The 19,459-nt window shown below is 43.2% G+C and overlaps 1 protein-coding gene across 1 annotated transcript in view; it reads right to left on the reverse strand.

The window, feature by feature from the left end:
* Positions 1–19,459, reverse strand: part of OTOG (otogelin) — a 1,045,291-nt gene that overhangs the window by 827,225 nt on the left and 198,607 nt on the right. The window contains exon 11 of the mRNA XM_085647044.1: positions 10,736–10,845. Coding sequence (XP_085503170.1) covers positions 10,736–10,845 — 110 coding nt within the window. The remainder of the gene's footprint in view (positions 1–10,735; positions 10,846–19,459) is intronic.

Raw genomic sequence — 19,459 nt, forward strand, 5'->3', positions numbered from 1 at the left:
CCTGAGTGATCATGTGTATTTGGCAGGCCCTCTCAGGCTGACCAAAACACACACGCACACTAAAGTTTTCTCCAGCCTAGCTGCATTGTGCAGGCAAGCTGGAGAAACCCAACAGACTCCCTGGCCTAAGCGGAGCATCTTTCTTGCCTGCTCAGGCCAATGCCTGTGCCAGGGGATCTGTCCAAGTGGCTTCTGGGACCAGGCAGGAAGAGGAGAGGTGGAACGACGAGACGCGACGCTGAAGGCGGCTAAAGGTACGTGACCCCTCCTACGTGAACCCTCCTGCATTCCCTCCACCTGCCGTACAACCCTTTGTTTTTGGCGGCTGCCACTGCAAATATGCTCTGCTCTATATCCTGAAAACTTAAAGTGAGGGAAAGAGACAAAGCTTTATTCTTTCCTTCCCTGAAGGAGGCATATCCTCTGTTATCAGGAATGGGGATTTTACCACTCACCAAAAGGCAGTGCTATCCTTATTAACTCTTGCCTTATGTAGGTTGGCCCAGGTCTTATTTTTTAATTCTCCTTTTCGTGATTTCACGGCCTGGTTATAGGCCTTCCTAAGCTGCTTAATTTTATTTATATCCCTTTCTTTCTTGTGCAGCGCAGATTTCAATTCTGAATAGGCTTTTGTGCATTTACTATTAAACCACCCCTTATTCTTCCCATTCTCCTTTTTGATCCTACTTTTAGAGTGTCCCTGATTATTTCTGTTATTTGTGCAGGTCTATAAAACTTCCTCGTATGGTGTGGAGTCATCCAAACACTTCATGATTGGTTTAAAACTTTTCTTGACCACTGTCTCGGTGAACTTATATGGTTCAACCATATCCCATTTTAGGGAGTAACCGTTTATCTTATCAATTACCAATTTATGAGCCGTATATGTTCCATTATATGGGCTGTAATTTTTTGACGGGAGAGATATGGACACGCTCAAAGGGAAATAATCGCTTATAACATTCTTATGCGTTTTAAAACTCAACAAGCGGGGAGCGAAACTATTTGGAATTATTATGAAATCAATAATCGTTCTCAATCCTCTCCTGTTAAAGGTCTGGGTAAATGGAACTGGTGGTGAACATAGTGCATTTGCAAAGCCCAAATCCAAGACAAATAAGACGTCATTTAAAAAGTCCCCATATACAGAGTGGGGGAAGTGGGGTAGGTTACAGTAATCTTCATCAACCAATCCACAAGTTAAATTGTTATTATTTGTACACAAAGCCATATTAAAAACCCTTCCCCATATAAATAAAACATTCTCTATATTGCCATTCTGAATTTCCTGTAGGGTATTTCTAAACTGTTTTAGAATATCCACCAGGTGCTCCTTCTGTGCATTATTATAAATATTAATCAAGACGACCATGTTTTGTTTATCCATGTTCAATGTTAATATTTGATAGTTTGGTTCTGAGGTTATAAACGATATTTTATTTATCATCACCAGATTTGAGACATATATACTCAAACCTCCCTTGGGCCTCCCATGTATGGACAATATAGCAGATGTATGGTAGGTCTTATAGCCATTGATATGGATTTCATTAACAGACCAAGTCTCCTGCAGGCAAAAAATATTAAATTTCCCCACAAATTCATGCCAGAGGTGATTGGTTAATTTAGACCGTAAACCCGCTATATTCCAATATAAAATCGCTAAACTATTCTTATTGGCTGTTAATTCATTTTGCATATCAGACACTACAACAGCGGATGAAGGGGTATCTAAGCTCCTATTCATATTTATTTTTTTCTGTGCTCTCTCTAAGCTATAGTTAGAGATGGCTCCTGTACTGAGAGAATTATCGACTGGAGTTTTAATCTGTATCTTCAACGTATCTTCCCCTCCTAAAAGGACTCTCTTCAAACTCGAATCAACAGTTTCTGGTCTGGGAGAGGTATAAACTAGCAGATTATTTAGGGTTATTTCCAGTGGATGATCCAGTCAATCGATCTTTTCTAAAGAAGGGAGTAATGCAAATCGATTTCCCACCGGTATGTTAGATATATATGCTTATTTCTCGCCTCGATGTCTCTAGTAATACCACCTCCCTCCAACATGGAAGGTGGTTGAAAAAAGAAGCAGAGGGGCAATATATTAATGCCCCCCATTTTCAAGGTATTATTCCATGCCTTCCATAAGATATTCTCCACTAGCTGGGGTGTTTTGAACGTTAGGACCACGCAGTCGCCTGGTAGGGATTTTCGTTCTTTACCAACCCACTTAACCCTACGGGCCATCTTGAACTCCATAAAAAGTTGTTCAGTAAACCCAACCTTCGTACTTTACCAATGTAATGCCTTATTTCTTAACGTTTCCCAGGATTCATTATCTAGGGCCCTCAGCTTAGGTACGTTCGCGAGTATAGCCGCATATGGTGTTACTGCTGGTGGTAAGTCTAGATACGGTGGTTCAGTGGGTTCAGTGGAATATGTCCTGGCTGATAATGGCGCGATGGGTCAGTTAGAACTATAATCTTGAGTGGCTACTCCCCTCTTACCCCTATTTGCTACATCACTTGGATGTTGACCAGTTATGTTTTGTATAGAGGTATGTGAAGGGAGCGATCGAACTAGTAGGTGGGTATTGATAGGACTGGGCCTTATAGCTTCTCTATTCAAATTAGTACGTTATTGTTTGCTAGATAAGTTGGTACTCACTCTGCATGTTTCGGGGTTACTGTTACCCCCTTGCCTAGAGTCATTACTGGTATGTTTGGCAGTTCCCTCCCCGGCTAGAAAGTTAATCAAATGGGCCTCTATTTGATTTACTCTTTCCCCTATCTTGTCTAATGAGTCGCTCAGAAAGAGGTCTAGCCTTTCAACTAGCTAGGTTAAGTTCTTTAGATCATTATCCTGGGGTTTAGCCTTTTTTTCCAGCTCTTCTGTAGTTTTCGAGGTATTTCTTTTGTTCCAGTTATTTTTTTACCTTGCTTAGCAAATTTAGAGATGTTTGGAGCGATGGTCTTAGAAATCATTGTGTTTCCCTCCCCCTCCTCAATTTCCTCATTCCTCCTATCTATTTTTGTCGGATTTTTTTTGCCACTTCTGTGGGGGTTGTGAAAAAGGGTCAAAATCACTGAGTATCACTTGGTCTGACACATTTTGAATGCAACCATTCTGGGGTAAGTTATCTTTTGGACCCCCCCCGGAGAACCAACCGCTCCCTCAATTGCGTTATTTGGCCCTGTGATTGAACCTGTCGTACCTGAAGCTAATGACTGCTCTACTGAGGATATCTGTTTCTCTTTCGGCCCCATTGCTCCTGTAAGGTAGCTCAGTAGCATTTGCGGTGCGTCTCCCGGGGCCTTTTTTACCAACGGGGATTGGTGCATTTGTCGATTTTCTTTTCCCCATCCTTCTATTTGGGTCTATACTCTAAAATTATCCACTAATCACTGTCTCCTTAATACCATGGGAAAATATATAATACCGCTAAAATTTGAAATGGCAGAATATCACATAAAAACATGTTGCATATAATATATACCATAAAACAACTGCAATTTAGGGCCTCCTTATTTCATTCAGTACTTAATCTGTGATGGCTGGTTGCGCCACAGTTAGAGTGTCTTGATTAGTGAGAATACCTCTTCTCCTTAGGCTTTGTTGCTCACTGCCTCTCTATAAGTCTCGTATGTCCAGGTCACAGGACCAAGAGACTGGGCCCAGTCCAGCCTCCTTCGGTCTCCCAATCTGAGTCCCCGCGTGTGTCCCGTGTAGCTGAATACCTTGGGGTTATTTATGGCACTCCTGCGCCCGTGACTCCTCCTCGCAGGGACCTGCAGGGACCAAAATTTGTAAACAGCTGCAATCCACAAGTCCACGAGCCCCAAAAGGTTTTACTATATCCTCTGGAAACGGCAAGCCAAGGGGGGTGGCCCTGCCCTGCCTCTTCCGAGCAAGGACAGGCCCGCCCTTGTCCCGGGCTTCCCCGGGCGCAGCCCGAGCGCGTCACACCCTGCGGTAGATGTCGGCGCTTTTCAAGCGCGGCAGCAGGAGTCTCCTCCTCACAGGGAGCAAAGGAACCTGGGACTAGGAGTCCCCTTTGGCAAAGTTAGTGACCAGCAGAAAGCAAACAGCGCGTCCCGCGCTGCGGTAGATGTCGGCGCTTTTCAAGCATGGCAGCTGGAGTCTCCTTCCTCCAGGGAGCAAAGGAACCTGGGACTAGGAGTCCCCTTTGGCAAAGTTAGTGACCAGCAGAAAGCACACAGCACGTCCCGCGCTGCGGTAGATGTTGGCGCTTTTCAAGCATGGCAGCAGGAGTCTCCTCCCTCCAGGGAGCAAAGGAACCTGAGACTAGGAGTCCCCTTTGGCAAAGTTAGTGACCAGCAGAAAGCAAACAGCGCGTCCTGCGCTGCGGTAGATGTCAGTGCTTTTCAAGCGCGGCAGCAGGAGTCTCCTGCCTCCAGGGAGCAAAAGAACCTGAGACTAGTAGTCCCCTTTGGCAAAGTTAGTGACCAGAAGAAAGCAAATGGCGCGTCCCCAATGAGTAAGGCATGTGGGAACACTTCTCATTAGAATACATACTTAGGAGAATGTGATGGTCATCCCCCACGGTTCAGATTGAATGTCAATTTTTTGTCAAATCATTAGGGACACTGATTGACCATGGCTGGTTGACAGCATGGCTGGTTGACAGCATGGTCTGGGATGGGGAGTTGCTGGGGGTTGCTGGGGGTTATCAGGGGCTGTGCTACGATATGCAAAATGGGGACATGAATAAGACTAGTTGGACCTTACTACATTATAAGGGAAGGGACGCTCACATTAATACGATGAACCAGGGCCGGACTGGTTACCGGACTTTCCTTAATAAACAATGCAAAACAAATGTTTTAAAAAGTTCGCTTTAAAGCTATTTGTTTTGCATTGTTCAGTTAGAAGTGCAAGGAGCTCACTAGCAACAAAATCAGCCCCTTGGCTGTGCACCTGGACCCCACCCCAGCAAAAAACGCCCGGTAGCCAGTCTGGCCCTGCCATGACCACACGGGGTTATTGAGTGCTCACATGAAATGTGAAGGGAACGGCCACACATGTAAAAAGGCATAAGATCCACACGTATCTTAGGCACCATTTACAATTTGCATGCCTTGAAGACACACATTTCACGGGTGGGGAACCAGCTAAAGTGAACAAGAGACAGCGTGACATGAAATATCTCACCAGATACTCGGGTATTCCAGGGGTGTTCTTAAGCGGGTGGTCCCAGGAGTTCCATACACAGTCCCATATTCACGGACCAAATCAAAAAGCTGGTACCTTAGAATAGGAAACCTTGACATTAGTGGCAGTGTATGCCCCCAATGCTGGACAATCCCATTTCCTTGCCTCTCTCGCCTAGCACTATTACGCTCTGCACTGTCCCCAGGAGTGCAGTCTGGGGATTTTAACAGTGTCCTGGACCTGGCACAGGACAGATCAAAGCCACTGATAAGTCCTTCACAACCGCTTGCAGTTTGCAACAATGGGCATGCAACCTACAGGTGGTGGATATTCGGAGATCTAAGTACACCTGAAAACAATGTATGGAATGAAGATGGTACTGAGTGAGGAGATCTTGAGATTAAAAAACTGTATGAAAGAACTTGAAGATGCCAGCATGGCAAACCAGGGCCTCCAACACACACTAGCAGAGCTTAAAAAGGAATACAGGGATGCTCTTAATAGATTGTCAACCATAGATTAGAAAGAATATTTAAAATGCCAACATGAAATGGGTGACAAGGCGGGCAGATAATTAGCGTGGCTGCTGAAAGTAGAGAATGCCTGTGCCCAATTGGGGCTGTCTGTCCTGAGGTGGTCAAGTGGTTAGCTTCCAATTGGAGAACAACTGGGTCTTCAAGTCCTATTATAGGGATCTGTATAGGGTTGTAACAGAGACTGTTCAAGCTGTGTCCTTAGTCTACCTAGAACAGATAGAGATCCCTACTATAAACCCGTTACAGGCACAAGAAATAGAGCCATTCCCCTGACTATTGAATACAAATTAAATTGGCACTCCAACAGATTGCAACCTGCAATATCCCGGACACAGATGGGTTCCCAGTCTAGTTTTATATGACCTCTCGTGCCCACCTGGCTCCACGATTATTAATGGGATACAAGAGAGCCAGGGAAAGAGGTACACTGTCTGATTCCACGAGGACAGGCCTGATAGTGGTGCTCATGAAAACATAATGAGACCTCCTGGAGCTGGCTTCATACTGCCCGCCATCGCTACTGAACCTTGGCAGACCCCGATATTATAAACTATAGTTCATCCAGAAAAGAATGGATTTATTTTGGCTGGGAATATTTTTCTCAACCTACATGGGCTGTGTCAGATCATGAACTGGGCATGGAATACAGGAATGCAATGTTGGGTGGCCTCCTTGAGAAGGTCTTTGACACCTTGGGTTGGTCGCGCCTCTGGGCGATGCTCAACAGGATAGAAATAGGATCAGGGTTCCTCAAGTGGATATCACTATTGCATACAAATTTGGTTGCAAGAGTAAGCATGGGTTAGATTATTTCAGATCCAATTTCTGTGAAAAGAGGCACCAAACAAGTGGCAGTGTTGGCTCTGGCAATAGAGCCACTGTTATGTTATGTTGATTTGTAGAGAGCACTATTCACCCGTGAGGGTATCCAGACACTTGAGTTGGTGTGTCTGCGTGTGCTCCTCTTAGAGGTATTCGAAAAGCCAGGTGTGGTATGTAACCATTTACTACGACCACTCACTATGTCATCACATTCTGGAACCTGGGGGATTTAAATATAAAGTAGGCTGGGGAATTAGATGCAACTGTTGGTGTTGGCTGGAGTGATTACCTTGAACTAATAAAGAAGATGATCATCAAACTTGGGAGTACATGTATCTTCTTTACATTGGTGAGGAGCTGGAGAAGGACCCTTATTTATTCTATTTCACCTCAACAACATCAAATCAAGAGGAATCACAAATTTAAGGAAAGGTGATGAAGAACAAAAGATGAATTAAGAGACGTTCTGCGGGATTCAGAACCAGGGAACCAGGATCAGGTTTTCCAGATCAGACTGTTAAATTATTTGCTGTGCGGAGGCCAAGAGTAGTGATATTCAGTTAAGATTTTTTTCAAATTGCCAGGGCATTGGTTAAGCAGCTGTTACACAGCGCACAGCTACCTACTCCATTACACAGCGCATGGCTCACAACAGGACTCTCATGCGGGTGCGCATCCAGTCACGAGCGCGTCTCTCGACTTAGCATGGAACTCTTGTCAGCGAGTGTGCATTGATGCACAAGCCAAAATTGTGACACTTTGATGCACTGATGCACGAACCGTAATTGTGACATGTTGTTGTGCTAACCTGCTACACGTCCACCCACATTGTATTAGGAGCAGATTTGTGAAAGCGACATACATGCCATACCTGAGTGGCACCATATTGAATTGGGACAAATCCATTGGAGTAGTTGGTGCGTTTATGTGAAATGCGGCATTGGCGATGATTAAATTGTACAGCAGCAGTGATATTGGGAGGATTCCGTTTAAAAAACAATATTTTCACAAAGGTTTGTGGAAGCATTACCAAGTGAACCTGACAGGTGAGAGTTCTCAGGTGTTAGATTGGATACTGGAGTCAAGTTTTTTTTTTGGTTTTGTTTTGTTCTTAATTTTACTTAATATATATTAGTCAAAATGCAAAATATACCTCCCCCTCCATTTCTCTTAATGAACCCAGAAGGGAAATGTTTTTAGCCAATATGCGCACATGTGTGTGAAGTCTTGAGTGCAGAACGCAAGATGTCATTATAATTACAGTGCCTTTGGCCAGAGGGTCAAGTCGTTTTTGAACATCTCCCCACTTTGTCCAGTGATGAAGCTCATGATTTGAACAAACTTGTGATATGTTTGAGGGAACTTGACTTGCATTTTTTACCTAAAGTCTCTTCTGTGATTAAAATATATCATTTGGGAAAAAGATGCAAAGATCTGGAGAACAGGTAGAAGAATATATACCTGTACTCAGGAACTTGGGTTCTACATGCAACTTTGGTATGAATTGTGAAGAAATACTGAGGCATCAGTTTATGTTGGAGTGCAGTGTAGAGAAAGCCAGAGAAACATTTTGGCAGAAAGATAATATCATGTTACCAGAAGTAATTGCTACTGCGAAAGCATGTGAACACAGTCAAGCAGAGAAAGAAGGGCTCCACCAAAAAGAATGAAGAAGAAATTCAAGTAGTTAGGACAAAACCCAAAAACATTGGCGGAAATCAATGTGGAAATCAAGCTCCCTCACAGCAAGTTCCATTTTATAGAAAAAGAAGTGTTAAAGAAAGAGATATTAAGAAATTTCAGGGTGTGTGCTTCAGGTGTGGTGAATATGGTCACTTAGCCAACAACAAAGAGGGCCCTGAATGGAACGTCACTTGCAGAACGTGTGGGACAAAAGGTATATATATACATATGGTTTGGGAGATCTTAACACTACAGATTATATGAGGCAGTGGATTTTGTGATAGAGTCTTAACAATACAACAATGTTGTTGCTGAACGTTGAGTCTGATTCCTCTAAATTTAAAATTTGCACCAGTGAGAAAGAAACCACTCCTACTCAAAGTATTGTATCTTCGTAAATGGCTACAATTAATTTAAAACGTTTCTCACTGATAGGAAATTGGAAATATGACAGACACACAAAATGGTTTTTGTCAAAGAGTGGGCAGGTTTGAACAAATCCAAAATTTCTATTTCATAACTTTCTAGCTTGTCACAGTTAATAAATCATCATTATATTTAGTTTTCATGGATTTAAGTTCCGTGTTTGACTGTGTCAGTCACAAACAATTGGAATTTACTGGCTGATACAAGAATTGATTTAGCGACCATGGCTCTTGGATGCATGCAAACCTATCCTTTATAGTATGGTATGAGGGATGTGCAGACACTTTCCTTTACAGAGAGATGTTCTTCAGGATTGTGCACTGGCAATATCCCTCCTTATTTTGTACACAAATCACGGGGATGATATGTTGAGGTTGGCAAGACATGACACACTTAGACTTGTGAGGAAACACACACCTCTATCAATCTATGGTGCAGTTATTCTTTCAAAGGCTACATACAGCATTTGGACCTTGATTAAAAGCTACATTGCCTACAAGGATAATTTGGATGTAAGCATTTTTTCTGGTGGCACATTAAGATTGCTTCACACAAAGATTACTAACCAAAACCTGTGTATGCTGGGCATACCCTACATAATACTGTTAAGGCCTTTCAAATCTGGACATTATTTTTGATGAGTGTCTGAACTAAAATGCCTTAATTTTTAAAAGAAGAAGCTACTCTTTCAATAACAAGGTGAGATTTGTCATTTACTTTAATATAACCAAGAGTATAATGATCTTGACATATCACAGGGATCTGGGGTTATGTTAATGAGGATTGCATCCAGATAAGAAAAATTAATTAGGGTTTACCTTGGTTAGAACTTGCTCAGTTAATGCATTAGGAGTTCGAAATGGATTATACTGAATATTGTATTAAACAAGCTTCTCTGCTCATGACGATAATGATCTAGAGCAACCTTTCCACCATATGGAAGAGAGGAATTTAGTTAGACCATCTAATTATTAGAAAGATGTCACAGGATCCATTGGCAGACATAATAAGAGACTGCAGTAAGGACTAGAACACTTTAATAACACCAGAGAGTATATTAAAAAATTATATAAATAAATGGTTACTTATTTATCAATAGTATGAAGGTGCCTTATTTAACCATTAAGATTTAGTAACATCACAAATCTACTGTCTCTGTCAGAGGGGCTCTTGATTTCATTCAATGATTTTTGTTTCTATGATAACTCAAACTACAGTGCATTTCTCTATTTTTGTACATTTTATTATATACTTCTTAATAAGTATATTGTGCCCCTGCTAAGGGAAAGTTATATTAGAGCAGGACAGCTAGCATTACTATACCTTCTTTTATTACCATCACGCTCGGTGTGCCATCCTGTACGGAAGTTTATATAGGTAGGAGCTATACTATGGGAAAAGTGGACTAGCTAATATGATGGTAGGAAGGTTTTTTATTGAGACAGATAAACTAAGGAACAAGTTAATTACCTGATATAATAGCAATTCATTTGAGCATGGTATCTATATTACACCACTATTACTCTGTAACGGGAATGATTGTAATCACGAGCGCTTTTAAAAATTTTAGGCTGATATGTATTTATGTCCTTTTATTAGTTATTGTAAATGTGCTGTACTAATGAAATGTATTTTGTTCTCTTTTGTGAATGATTTTTTGATGTTTTTATGGTTTTGAGTCTGAACCAAAATTACCTTAATCTGATCTGATCTCAAGCCACCTAACACTACCAATTGATTACCAGAAATTCTAAATTAAAGTATTCACAACTCACATTGATCAATTTGCCACATTAAGCTATCAATTTATGTAAATTTACAAATGGGGACAAATCAAATGTTTATGTACAATTTATTGATGATATTTGTCAAGTGGGAATGTAGTCAAAATACAGCTAACACAACTATTTTGGCCATGCTTCTATGCCTGGATGAGAACTCCAGAACAGTAGAAAAAATTATAAAGTTTAATATGAAGTAATGCTATTTTCATGAGCAACGCTTTTCTTCACCTTTTGAAATAATCCCTAATGTGTGATCATAGACAAATTTTTTGCTTCACTTTTTGAAACAATGTCTGAACACAAATTACATACCACACTGTTGAACCTGTCTTCTCCACCAGTGAAGTGGACTTCCTGCTTGGGCACAGGCCCTTGCATATTCAGTTAAAGCTCGACACCAAGTTTGATCATCAGTGCCAGACCTAATAAATACAAAAAATGCATTGTTTATCATATTGCCTATTTAAATTATTAGAATGAGCTTATAATTCATAAACACATTATAAATCAACCAGTCACAAAATCAACACATTTGGACATGCACATATGTGGTGAATCAATTTTTGTGAAAAGCATTGGTAGGAAGGTAGGCTTCTACTGTATTTGTTCTGTCATATTATACAGTATTTTAAGATTCATATCAAGCTTCGTACACCTTTGTGGGTGCCAAAACATCTTTCTAGATGGAGAGCGAACTTCACTGTATAGAACTGTGGGCTAAAAGGGTGATGTTCACTACAGAGTGTACATGTGGGAAGCATTTTGGTGTAGAGCATGTATGACCCCAAAATTGATCTTATCTCGTTTGGGGGAAATGTACTTAACAATGAAAAAGAAGTATGAGTGATCAACATGCAGTTTTAGTATTGCACTAGAATGGCGGGTGCACTGCAGCGGCAGATTGTTTGCGATTTTTTTCTATAGCAGTTACTGCTGTACAGTGTCCTCTTTGAGGTCTTATGTTGGTGCGAATAGATATAGGCTGGGGTGATGAGGAGCAGTAGCCGATAACCACCTGGATGGCTTGTTGTGGTAAAGTCATTCTTCCTATGAATAGTATGAAAGGCAAGTGATAATTAGATAATGATGCTATATGTTGGATGGAATATGTTAGATTCTTCAAAATCAGCAGCTGTGTATGTCAGTTCACCTCACCAAAGAGTGTTTTTTTTAACTGCCATTAAATGCTTAGAATAGAGTGGACTAATACAACGAGTATGTCTAATATAAGAATGTTTGTTTGAAATTGATATAAGGTAATCATGTTGCTGTGGATGACATATCCTACAGGGTAAGAATTGGTTGGTCTTCCACTGTGCAGTTTATTTGGTGAAAAGTGTCTGCTATCCACCGAAAGGGATTCCAGTCCTTTATTGGATAATACAAAGCCTTCTGGTAGCAATGGTTACAAATTGCACATCCGAAACACCGATGTTGGGGTCGAAATAACCAAGTTACACAAATGTAAGTTGAACAGAACTAACTTCAGACAAAATTCTAAACTTACTACTCATGGTATTTCCAGAATGCACTTACGACTGTCTTAAGTTTACGTCCGCACTCGGGCCGGAATTTCCACACCCGGAGTGTAAGCTCCGCACCCGGAGTGTAAGCTCAACACCTGGAGCGGAATTTCCACCATCGGGCTGGAATCTCCGCTTCCAGGCCGGAATACCTACAATCTGGTGTTAATTGACTATAGCTGATGCATTATGGGTATTCCGGCCTGTAAGCGGAGATTCCGGCCCAATGGTGGAAATTCCGCTCCGGGTATGGAGCTTACACTCCGGGGGCCCGATTCACAGAACTAACTTAAGACAAAATCCTAAACTTACTACCATTTTGGTATTCACAGAAGGCACTTACTCATTTTGGTATTCACAGAAGGCACTTACTCATTTCGGTATTCACAGAAGTTAGGAGTCCTAACTTTAGGACTCCTAAATGCCTTCTGTGAATACCGAAAGTCTTAAAATTAGGATTTTGCTCAATTTAGTGGTCCTAAGTTTAGGACTCCTAAATGCCTTCTGTGAATACCGAAAGCCTTAAAAGGCATTTAGGAGTCCTAAATTTAGGACTACTAAATTTAGGACTACTAAATTGAGAAAAATCCTAATTTTAAGACTTTCGGTATTTACAGAAGGCATTTAGGAGTCCTAAAGTTAGGAGTCCTAACTATACTACTACTAAACTGAGAAAAATCCTAATTTTAAGACTTTCGGTATTCACAGAAGGCATTTAGGAGTCCTAAAGTTAGGACTCCTAACTTCTGTGAATACCGAAATGAGTAAGTGCCTTCTGTGAATACCGAAATGAGTAAGTGCCTTCTGTGAATACCAAAATGGTAGTAAGTTTAGGATTTTGTCTTAAGTTAGTTCTGTGAATCGGGCCCAGTATGTGGAGCTTACACTCCGTGTGCGGAGCTTACACTCCGGGTGCACAAATTCCGGACCGAGTGCGGACGTAAACGTAGGACAGTCGTAAGTGCATTCTGTGAATACCATGAGTAGTAAGTTTAGGATTTGTCTTAAGTTAGTTCTGTGAATCGGGCCCACAGTGCTTTTATGGTATCCTATACCCTTCTACCATAGGGTGTACTTTGATTATGGGCCCATTACTACGGACAATGGCACTGAAGCTTATATGACATGTAGTCCACATAGTTGTATAGAAGAGTCGTCTCTGGCTAGTTCAATAGTAAGTTGGCTATTGATAAAGTGCCCCGAGTGTTCACACTAGTCTTGATTGGAATTTAATACACACACAAGCTGGCATCCAACATGTTTCATCTGTATGCAACTTTTTTACGGCTTGGTCCAATTTAATAAAACAAAAATTGTATCCTCAGCCGTCTAAGGAATCCATAATATTTTGTTTCGAAAGATGTAGTATTCTCATAAGGACACCTACCAAATTAGCAATATCCACAGCATAGAGTAGTTGTGTATCCTGAAAGGTAAACTGGAATAGGTAAGTGGGTTGTTATTTCATATAAAATGTTAGTAGTAGCTTGAAAAAATAATGTGATTGCATCATCAATTGGATCTTCCAGTATGAGTAAAGGAATGTTTATAGAAGACAGACCATGATAAGCTCATGCTAAAGTAAAGACATTTTATGTATGAACCGCTCGTCCACTGTGAAAAGTATGCAAAATTGCATGACACCATGGGGCATATTGGCAAGGGCAGTATCGCCACTTGAGCGGCACTTTTAGCCGCTAAAGCAGCGATATTATTATCGCCCTATCAGCAAGCTGTCGCTAACAGCTGTTAGCGACAGCTTCATTGCGAAAGCGACTGTTTTGGGTGCCGCTTTGCATGTCAGCGATATTTATTGCTAATGACATGCAAAGTAGGCGTTCCCAACCAAAATTCTACAAAAACAGCCGCTAACAGACCTACCCCCTATTAGCAATGAGGCCCTGGATCCGGTTAGCGATGACAAAAGTCGCGCTAACCGCATTCATCGCTGGAATTTTTACACCTGCTTCTTACCTATCTATGCAATGGGAGGTGGATTGTGGGGCTGAATCCACCAGGGCATATCAGCAAGCATCCCCCTATCACTGGCCTATTTGCGCTGGATTCCATGCGATGAACAGGCATTTCGCCGCTATCGCTGGATTAATTATCGCATTGGAGATACGCGTTGCTAATAACGCGCTATCTCGGCGATAAAGTCCAGCGATAGCTGGCGATAAAAAAATTTGCGGTGAGCACGCTTTGCGATATTTATCGCAAAGCGTTGCTAATATGTCCCCATGTGTTGAGAAATTTTGAATATTTCCAGTAATGTGGAATGTGCGAACTTTGCAAGTTGTATATTTTATATAAATTAGCCCAAATCTTGTCCTATGGACGTATGAATTTCTACCATTTACTCAATTACTGCCCAGTGGGAGACAGCAATATCATGACTGACAAATGTGTACAGTAAGATATCCAAAAGGCTACAAAGTCACATGAAGTGTGCCATCACAATCAAATATATCATTACAACAGACAAATAAATGCATGTATGCAGCACATACTGTATGTCTAAGAAGAGCAGTTTGCTTTTAGAGAGATTTGTTTGTAGTGCTGACACATTTTATCATTCTAGATAGCAAACAAGTGATGGGTAGAATGCTTGAATTAATTCCAGCTACTTATAATCGCTCACAGCCACATTCCAGTCCATAGTTTTCCTTTGCTCTCAGTAATAGAGAAACGTCAACATGGGTGTTTTGAAATACATAAACCCCAGTTCACCATTTGACAGGTTTGGTGATGGGTTGCGCACCCAATGAACCCCTACCCCTTTCAACCTTATTTGTTCTCTAATTTCAAAACTCCTTACTTAATAAAAAAACGTAGATTGCCTATGATGTGCTCCAATAAAGAGGTGCCCTACGGGATGCATTGGATGTCAAAGGAGCCCCTGTGCACTATTGGGCCCCTGTGCACCCCAGGAATTCTCACGCGCCAGCGCCAACAAGATTATCAGCACTGAAAACATCCTAGGAATGAGGAGCTGCCCCTGTCAGACCAGGTGTCCTATTGCGCTGCCATGGACAGAAACCCCTAAAAGAGTCCCTTCAAGTGGTGTTTAGACTTACATGAATTGTAATGTAAAGTACTCTCTAATACTACAGTAGGATTTAAAGTTACAAGTCAGAAAATACCACTTTTAGAAAGTTGGCATTTTCTTGTCCCAACCATTTGTGCCTTCGCCAGTGTCTTGGGTCACATGACTGTAAATGGCTCTGTTGGAATTGTGTATTCCTCCCAGACAGTGACACAAAGGGGACTAGGTGTGGACAGGATGGGCCATCCTGCCACCATGGCTGGTGGCGCAGATGTACCCAGTTCCAGTTATATTTCAGAGAGCTTTCCTCCAGCACACAGAAAGGACTTTGACACTTTGAAGAACGTTACAGACCAGAGGTGGTGGCAGCAGAGGTATTCCCCCCACATCAAAGTCTGGCACCAGTTATAAATATTTGACCTTCAGTACCACTCATCAGTACACTTCTGGGCCTGTGGAAATTACAGAAGAAGGTCTGCCCTGCCACCAGAGGACTGACCTGCAGCTACCAGAGGGCTTCCCTGCTGCTTGAGGGCTGCCTTATTGTCTGAGAAGGAAGACTGGGCTTCCTTTCCTTCATCCCAGGCTAACCCGAGTGACTTCAAGTGTCAGTTTTGGCTACAGGGACAGTACAAGCTCCAGAGCTGAGTTGAGCCCGTTAATCCCCCTTTCCATCCGACAATCACCCGGAGCGAGGACTACAGTAAGGGAAGATGAAAGTAGCACACCGTCCTGAGGTTAATGATACCTCGGCAAGCCGAGACGGGCCCCTAACAACAGAACAACGATCACTGAGAGAACGGGCCCCAGAAGCCTTGCGTAGCGTGACTCAGAGCCAAGTGGTGGGGCCAGCCCGACCAAATGCATGGGAGACGATCCGAGAGCTCAGTTGGGATGAAGCCACACCCGGACCGGACAATACACCTTAAAGGAAGGGTGCAGCTGGTGTAACTGTGGTGCAAGTCTGGAAGGACAAGCCGGCTGCAATAGGATAGCAGACAGCGGTTCCCACAGCAGGCTACTGAGCTGGCCGGTGCTGGTGGAAGATGGGATCGAACCTGATGGAGCGGGGAGGAAGACGGAAGTCCCAGGGCAGGTGTGGAAGAATACAGCTGTGAGGACATGCCCACCGCTGCCAAGAAACAACCCTAGAACACAGTGCGGTCAATATTGTAAGCACTGTGTGTTGTATGAGAGGCCTACCATGCACTCAGTGACATAACTACATACCTTAAATAGGAGATATGGAAGTGAGACTCTACCACAGCAGGCAGAGCAAGGCCTTCTTTATGGGGTGGATAACTAATCTATACCTGGGAAGCTCCAGCGACAGAGAAGGTGAACATGTGCCTCCATAATAACAAGGGACTAGACTACACTCGGCATTGAGAGGAACTCAAAACATACTATAATTATAAGGTGCCGCAGCTAAGTGAGGAGCGCAGGGTTGCTGAGGAGACAGAAAGGGGGTGGCTGGGGAACTCAAGATGGGAACGCCGACAGACCATCAGGCATTTGGAACCTATCTTGGCAGGCGGCAGATGTTGTCTGAAGTCTTCCTGATCCTCTTCTTCGGGAAAGTGCTACTGAATTAGTGGTGATAGACCTCCAAGCCAGATTAGTCGAGCCCTGATGGGAGGTAAGGGGCCACGGAGCGGACAGTAGACAAAACTAGATAAATATACACTTACCAGGGAATCAGAGGCTAGACATGTGGCAGAGAATAAACCGGACCCTGGTCCACTCTTCCCTTCGGTGGTTGCGGAGTCCACACTGCAAGATGTAATGGTGGCCCTACTGGGAGTGCGAACAGATCTCGCTGGGAGAATTGACTCAGTGACATCAGACGGCTTGCTGCTGAGAGCTGACTTCCAAAACCAGGGCACCTGAGTAAAGGAAGTTGAGGAAGGCACAAACAACCTAGTAGTCAACACAAAGGCACTGCAGAAGAAAGTACAAGACCTCACCGCTACCACCAAAGTGCTGGAGGCCAAGCTAGAAGACCAGGAGGGCTGCTCCCACCGCCATAATGCACGTATTATTGCCATCCCGGAGAGGGCAGAGGGTCCAGTGGTGGACCTGTACGTGCAGGATCTCATTCTAAAGTCTCTCCAACCCAGGAGTCTGTCTAAATACTTCTCAGTGGAACAAGCCCACAGAGTCCTGGGCTCAAGGCCAAGACCAGGGACCGTACAGAGTGCTGGTCACATGGCCAAGACCAGGGGCCCCACCGAGGCCAATTATCACCCAGATCTTCAACAATCAAGACAGGGACGTGATCGTCTAAGCCACTCAAAGCGCCCCACCGCTCAAAGTAGATAAAGCAGTTGTCACCTTTTCCCCGACTTTACCATAAAGGTGCAGCAAACTAGGCAAACTTTTCTGGAAGTCAAAAAAGCGCTCTAAGCAAAAAAGATTAAATATTCTATGCTCTTCCCATCAACACTCTGGTTGACGACAGATGGTAAAGTGGGGAGGTTCTCTACCCCAGAGGAGGCATGGGAGTGGCTGGATAGGTGGCCAACTGTGGGAAAACAGTGATGCACACCCAGAGGCAATGGTGTGATGCCAGGAAATGGGACCGAACAGCGATGGGTGCCGACACCCTGTCACCTCAACAAACTGGTTCACTAGCAAATTGAGAGGACTGAAATGAACAGTTGGAACGGTGTCGGGTGGGAGAGATGACTCATAAAGTCGTGCGAAAGTGACACAAAGACTAACATCAAGAGAAGGAAGGTCGGAAAGACTCTGGATGCACAGATAAGAATATGGGCTAAACTTTCCTCTCCTAACTAATGCACTTAGCCTCATGTAGTAAAATGAGCTTTTAAACTGTTTAACAAATAGGAGATATGGTAGTCCTTGGTGAGTGAGTTGGGGGAGGTGGGCCGGCGGGCACATCTATGACTGAAGCCCACCCGATGTTTGGTGATTTAGTTCTTGGCCGACAGGCGCTCTGCAAATTTGGGGGGTGGAAGGTTTTGGACCCACCGTGCAGGGTATCAAGGAGGAGGTAGTTCTATGGCTTTGGGTTTAAAGTTTGCATGTTAGGAGATGTTACTCCTTTACACAACAGATGTTTTGGATTTGACACACATTGGGAGCAGGAATGGGGAACCAGGAAAGGTAGGGAACACATCTCTACGTAGGTCCAACAGGGCAACAGAGAATCAAATAGGGCCACAGTTAGATGAATCTGACACCTTCACAGACCTTTGACACACACAGAGACTGCGACTACTCAAACTACTCCAGCTAGATGGGCAAAGAGAATCATGACCTGGAACGTGAATGGACTTGGTAGCGAGATAAAACATACAATGCTGATGCAATATAGCTGACGACTAGCACCAGATATAGTTCTATGCTGTAGACATACTTGATAGGTAGCACCTGCAGAGTGCTAGACAGGTTTGGATACAAACTGGAGGTGCATACAGGGTTTACAACAGGGTCACGGGGTGGGGATACTTGTTAAAAAAACGAAGTCCTTTGTGCTTAGAAGGGTATGGCAGGACCACTCAGGCAGATATATAACCCTTAATGGGGTGTGGGAGGGGAAAGACCTCAACTTGTGCACAGTTTATGTACTAGCCAAGCTGCATACAACCACAATTCCTGAACTAACTACACTGCTCCTAGAACTCCCACGAGGAATGCTAATACTGGGTGGAGCCTTGAATGCAGTAATGGACCCAGATAAAGACAGGATATCGAAATCAGGGAAAGAGATATGGACAGACGCCCTGAAGACATTTGCTGCCACTTTGGGATTAGTCGATCTTTGGCGTGAACACAATCCCTCGGCGGAGCAGTTCACCTTTTTCTCTGTACCACATAGTGGAATACTTACGTATGCAATCCACTGAGGCAGGTAGCTTCACAGGGGCTATACACAGATCAAGGGGTATATCTGACCATTCGCCGGGAGAGATAAAATTGCTAGGACCCAATAGAACGAATACTCTGCCACCACAAATTGACCCATGGCTCCTTAGAGATGAACAAGTCCGGGACAAGATTCGAGAGCGAACAAAACAATACTTTCATGATAGCGTGGGGACAGTAGACTTGAACTGCAATTTATGGGAGGCATACGAAACAGTAATAAGAGGGTATGTACAGGCACGAGCTGGGGCTAAAACGAAAGAACAGAAATTACCCAGTTAGGAAGTACAGTGGAAGGACCTGGAAACTTCAACCTGCAGACTAGTCACTTAATTTGCCTTAAGCAACAAGAGATGCGAGACATCACAGAAGGGAAAGCCAGAGAATATGCTAGGGTGTCCCAGAGGAGAATCTATGAAATAGGGGGCAAGGCCACTAAATTGATGTCCTGGTTCAAAAAAAGAGACAGGGAATGGAACTGTGAACTAGAGATTAAAACTTCAAGTCAGAAACAATGTAGGACAGGAGAGGAAATTGCCAAGGAGTTTGCAAATTATTATGCAGCTATATAAGCCT

The sequence above is a fragment of the Triturus cristatus genome, chromosome 3_2, assembly GCF_964204655.1.
Source record: "Triturus cristatus chromosome 3_2, aTriCri1.1, whole genome shotgun sequence".
NCBI lineage: Eukaryota > Metazoa > Chordata > Amphibia > Caudata > Salamandridae > Triturus > Triturus cristatus.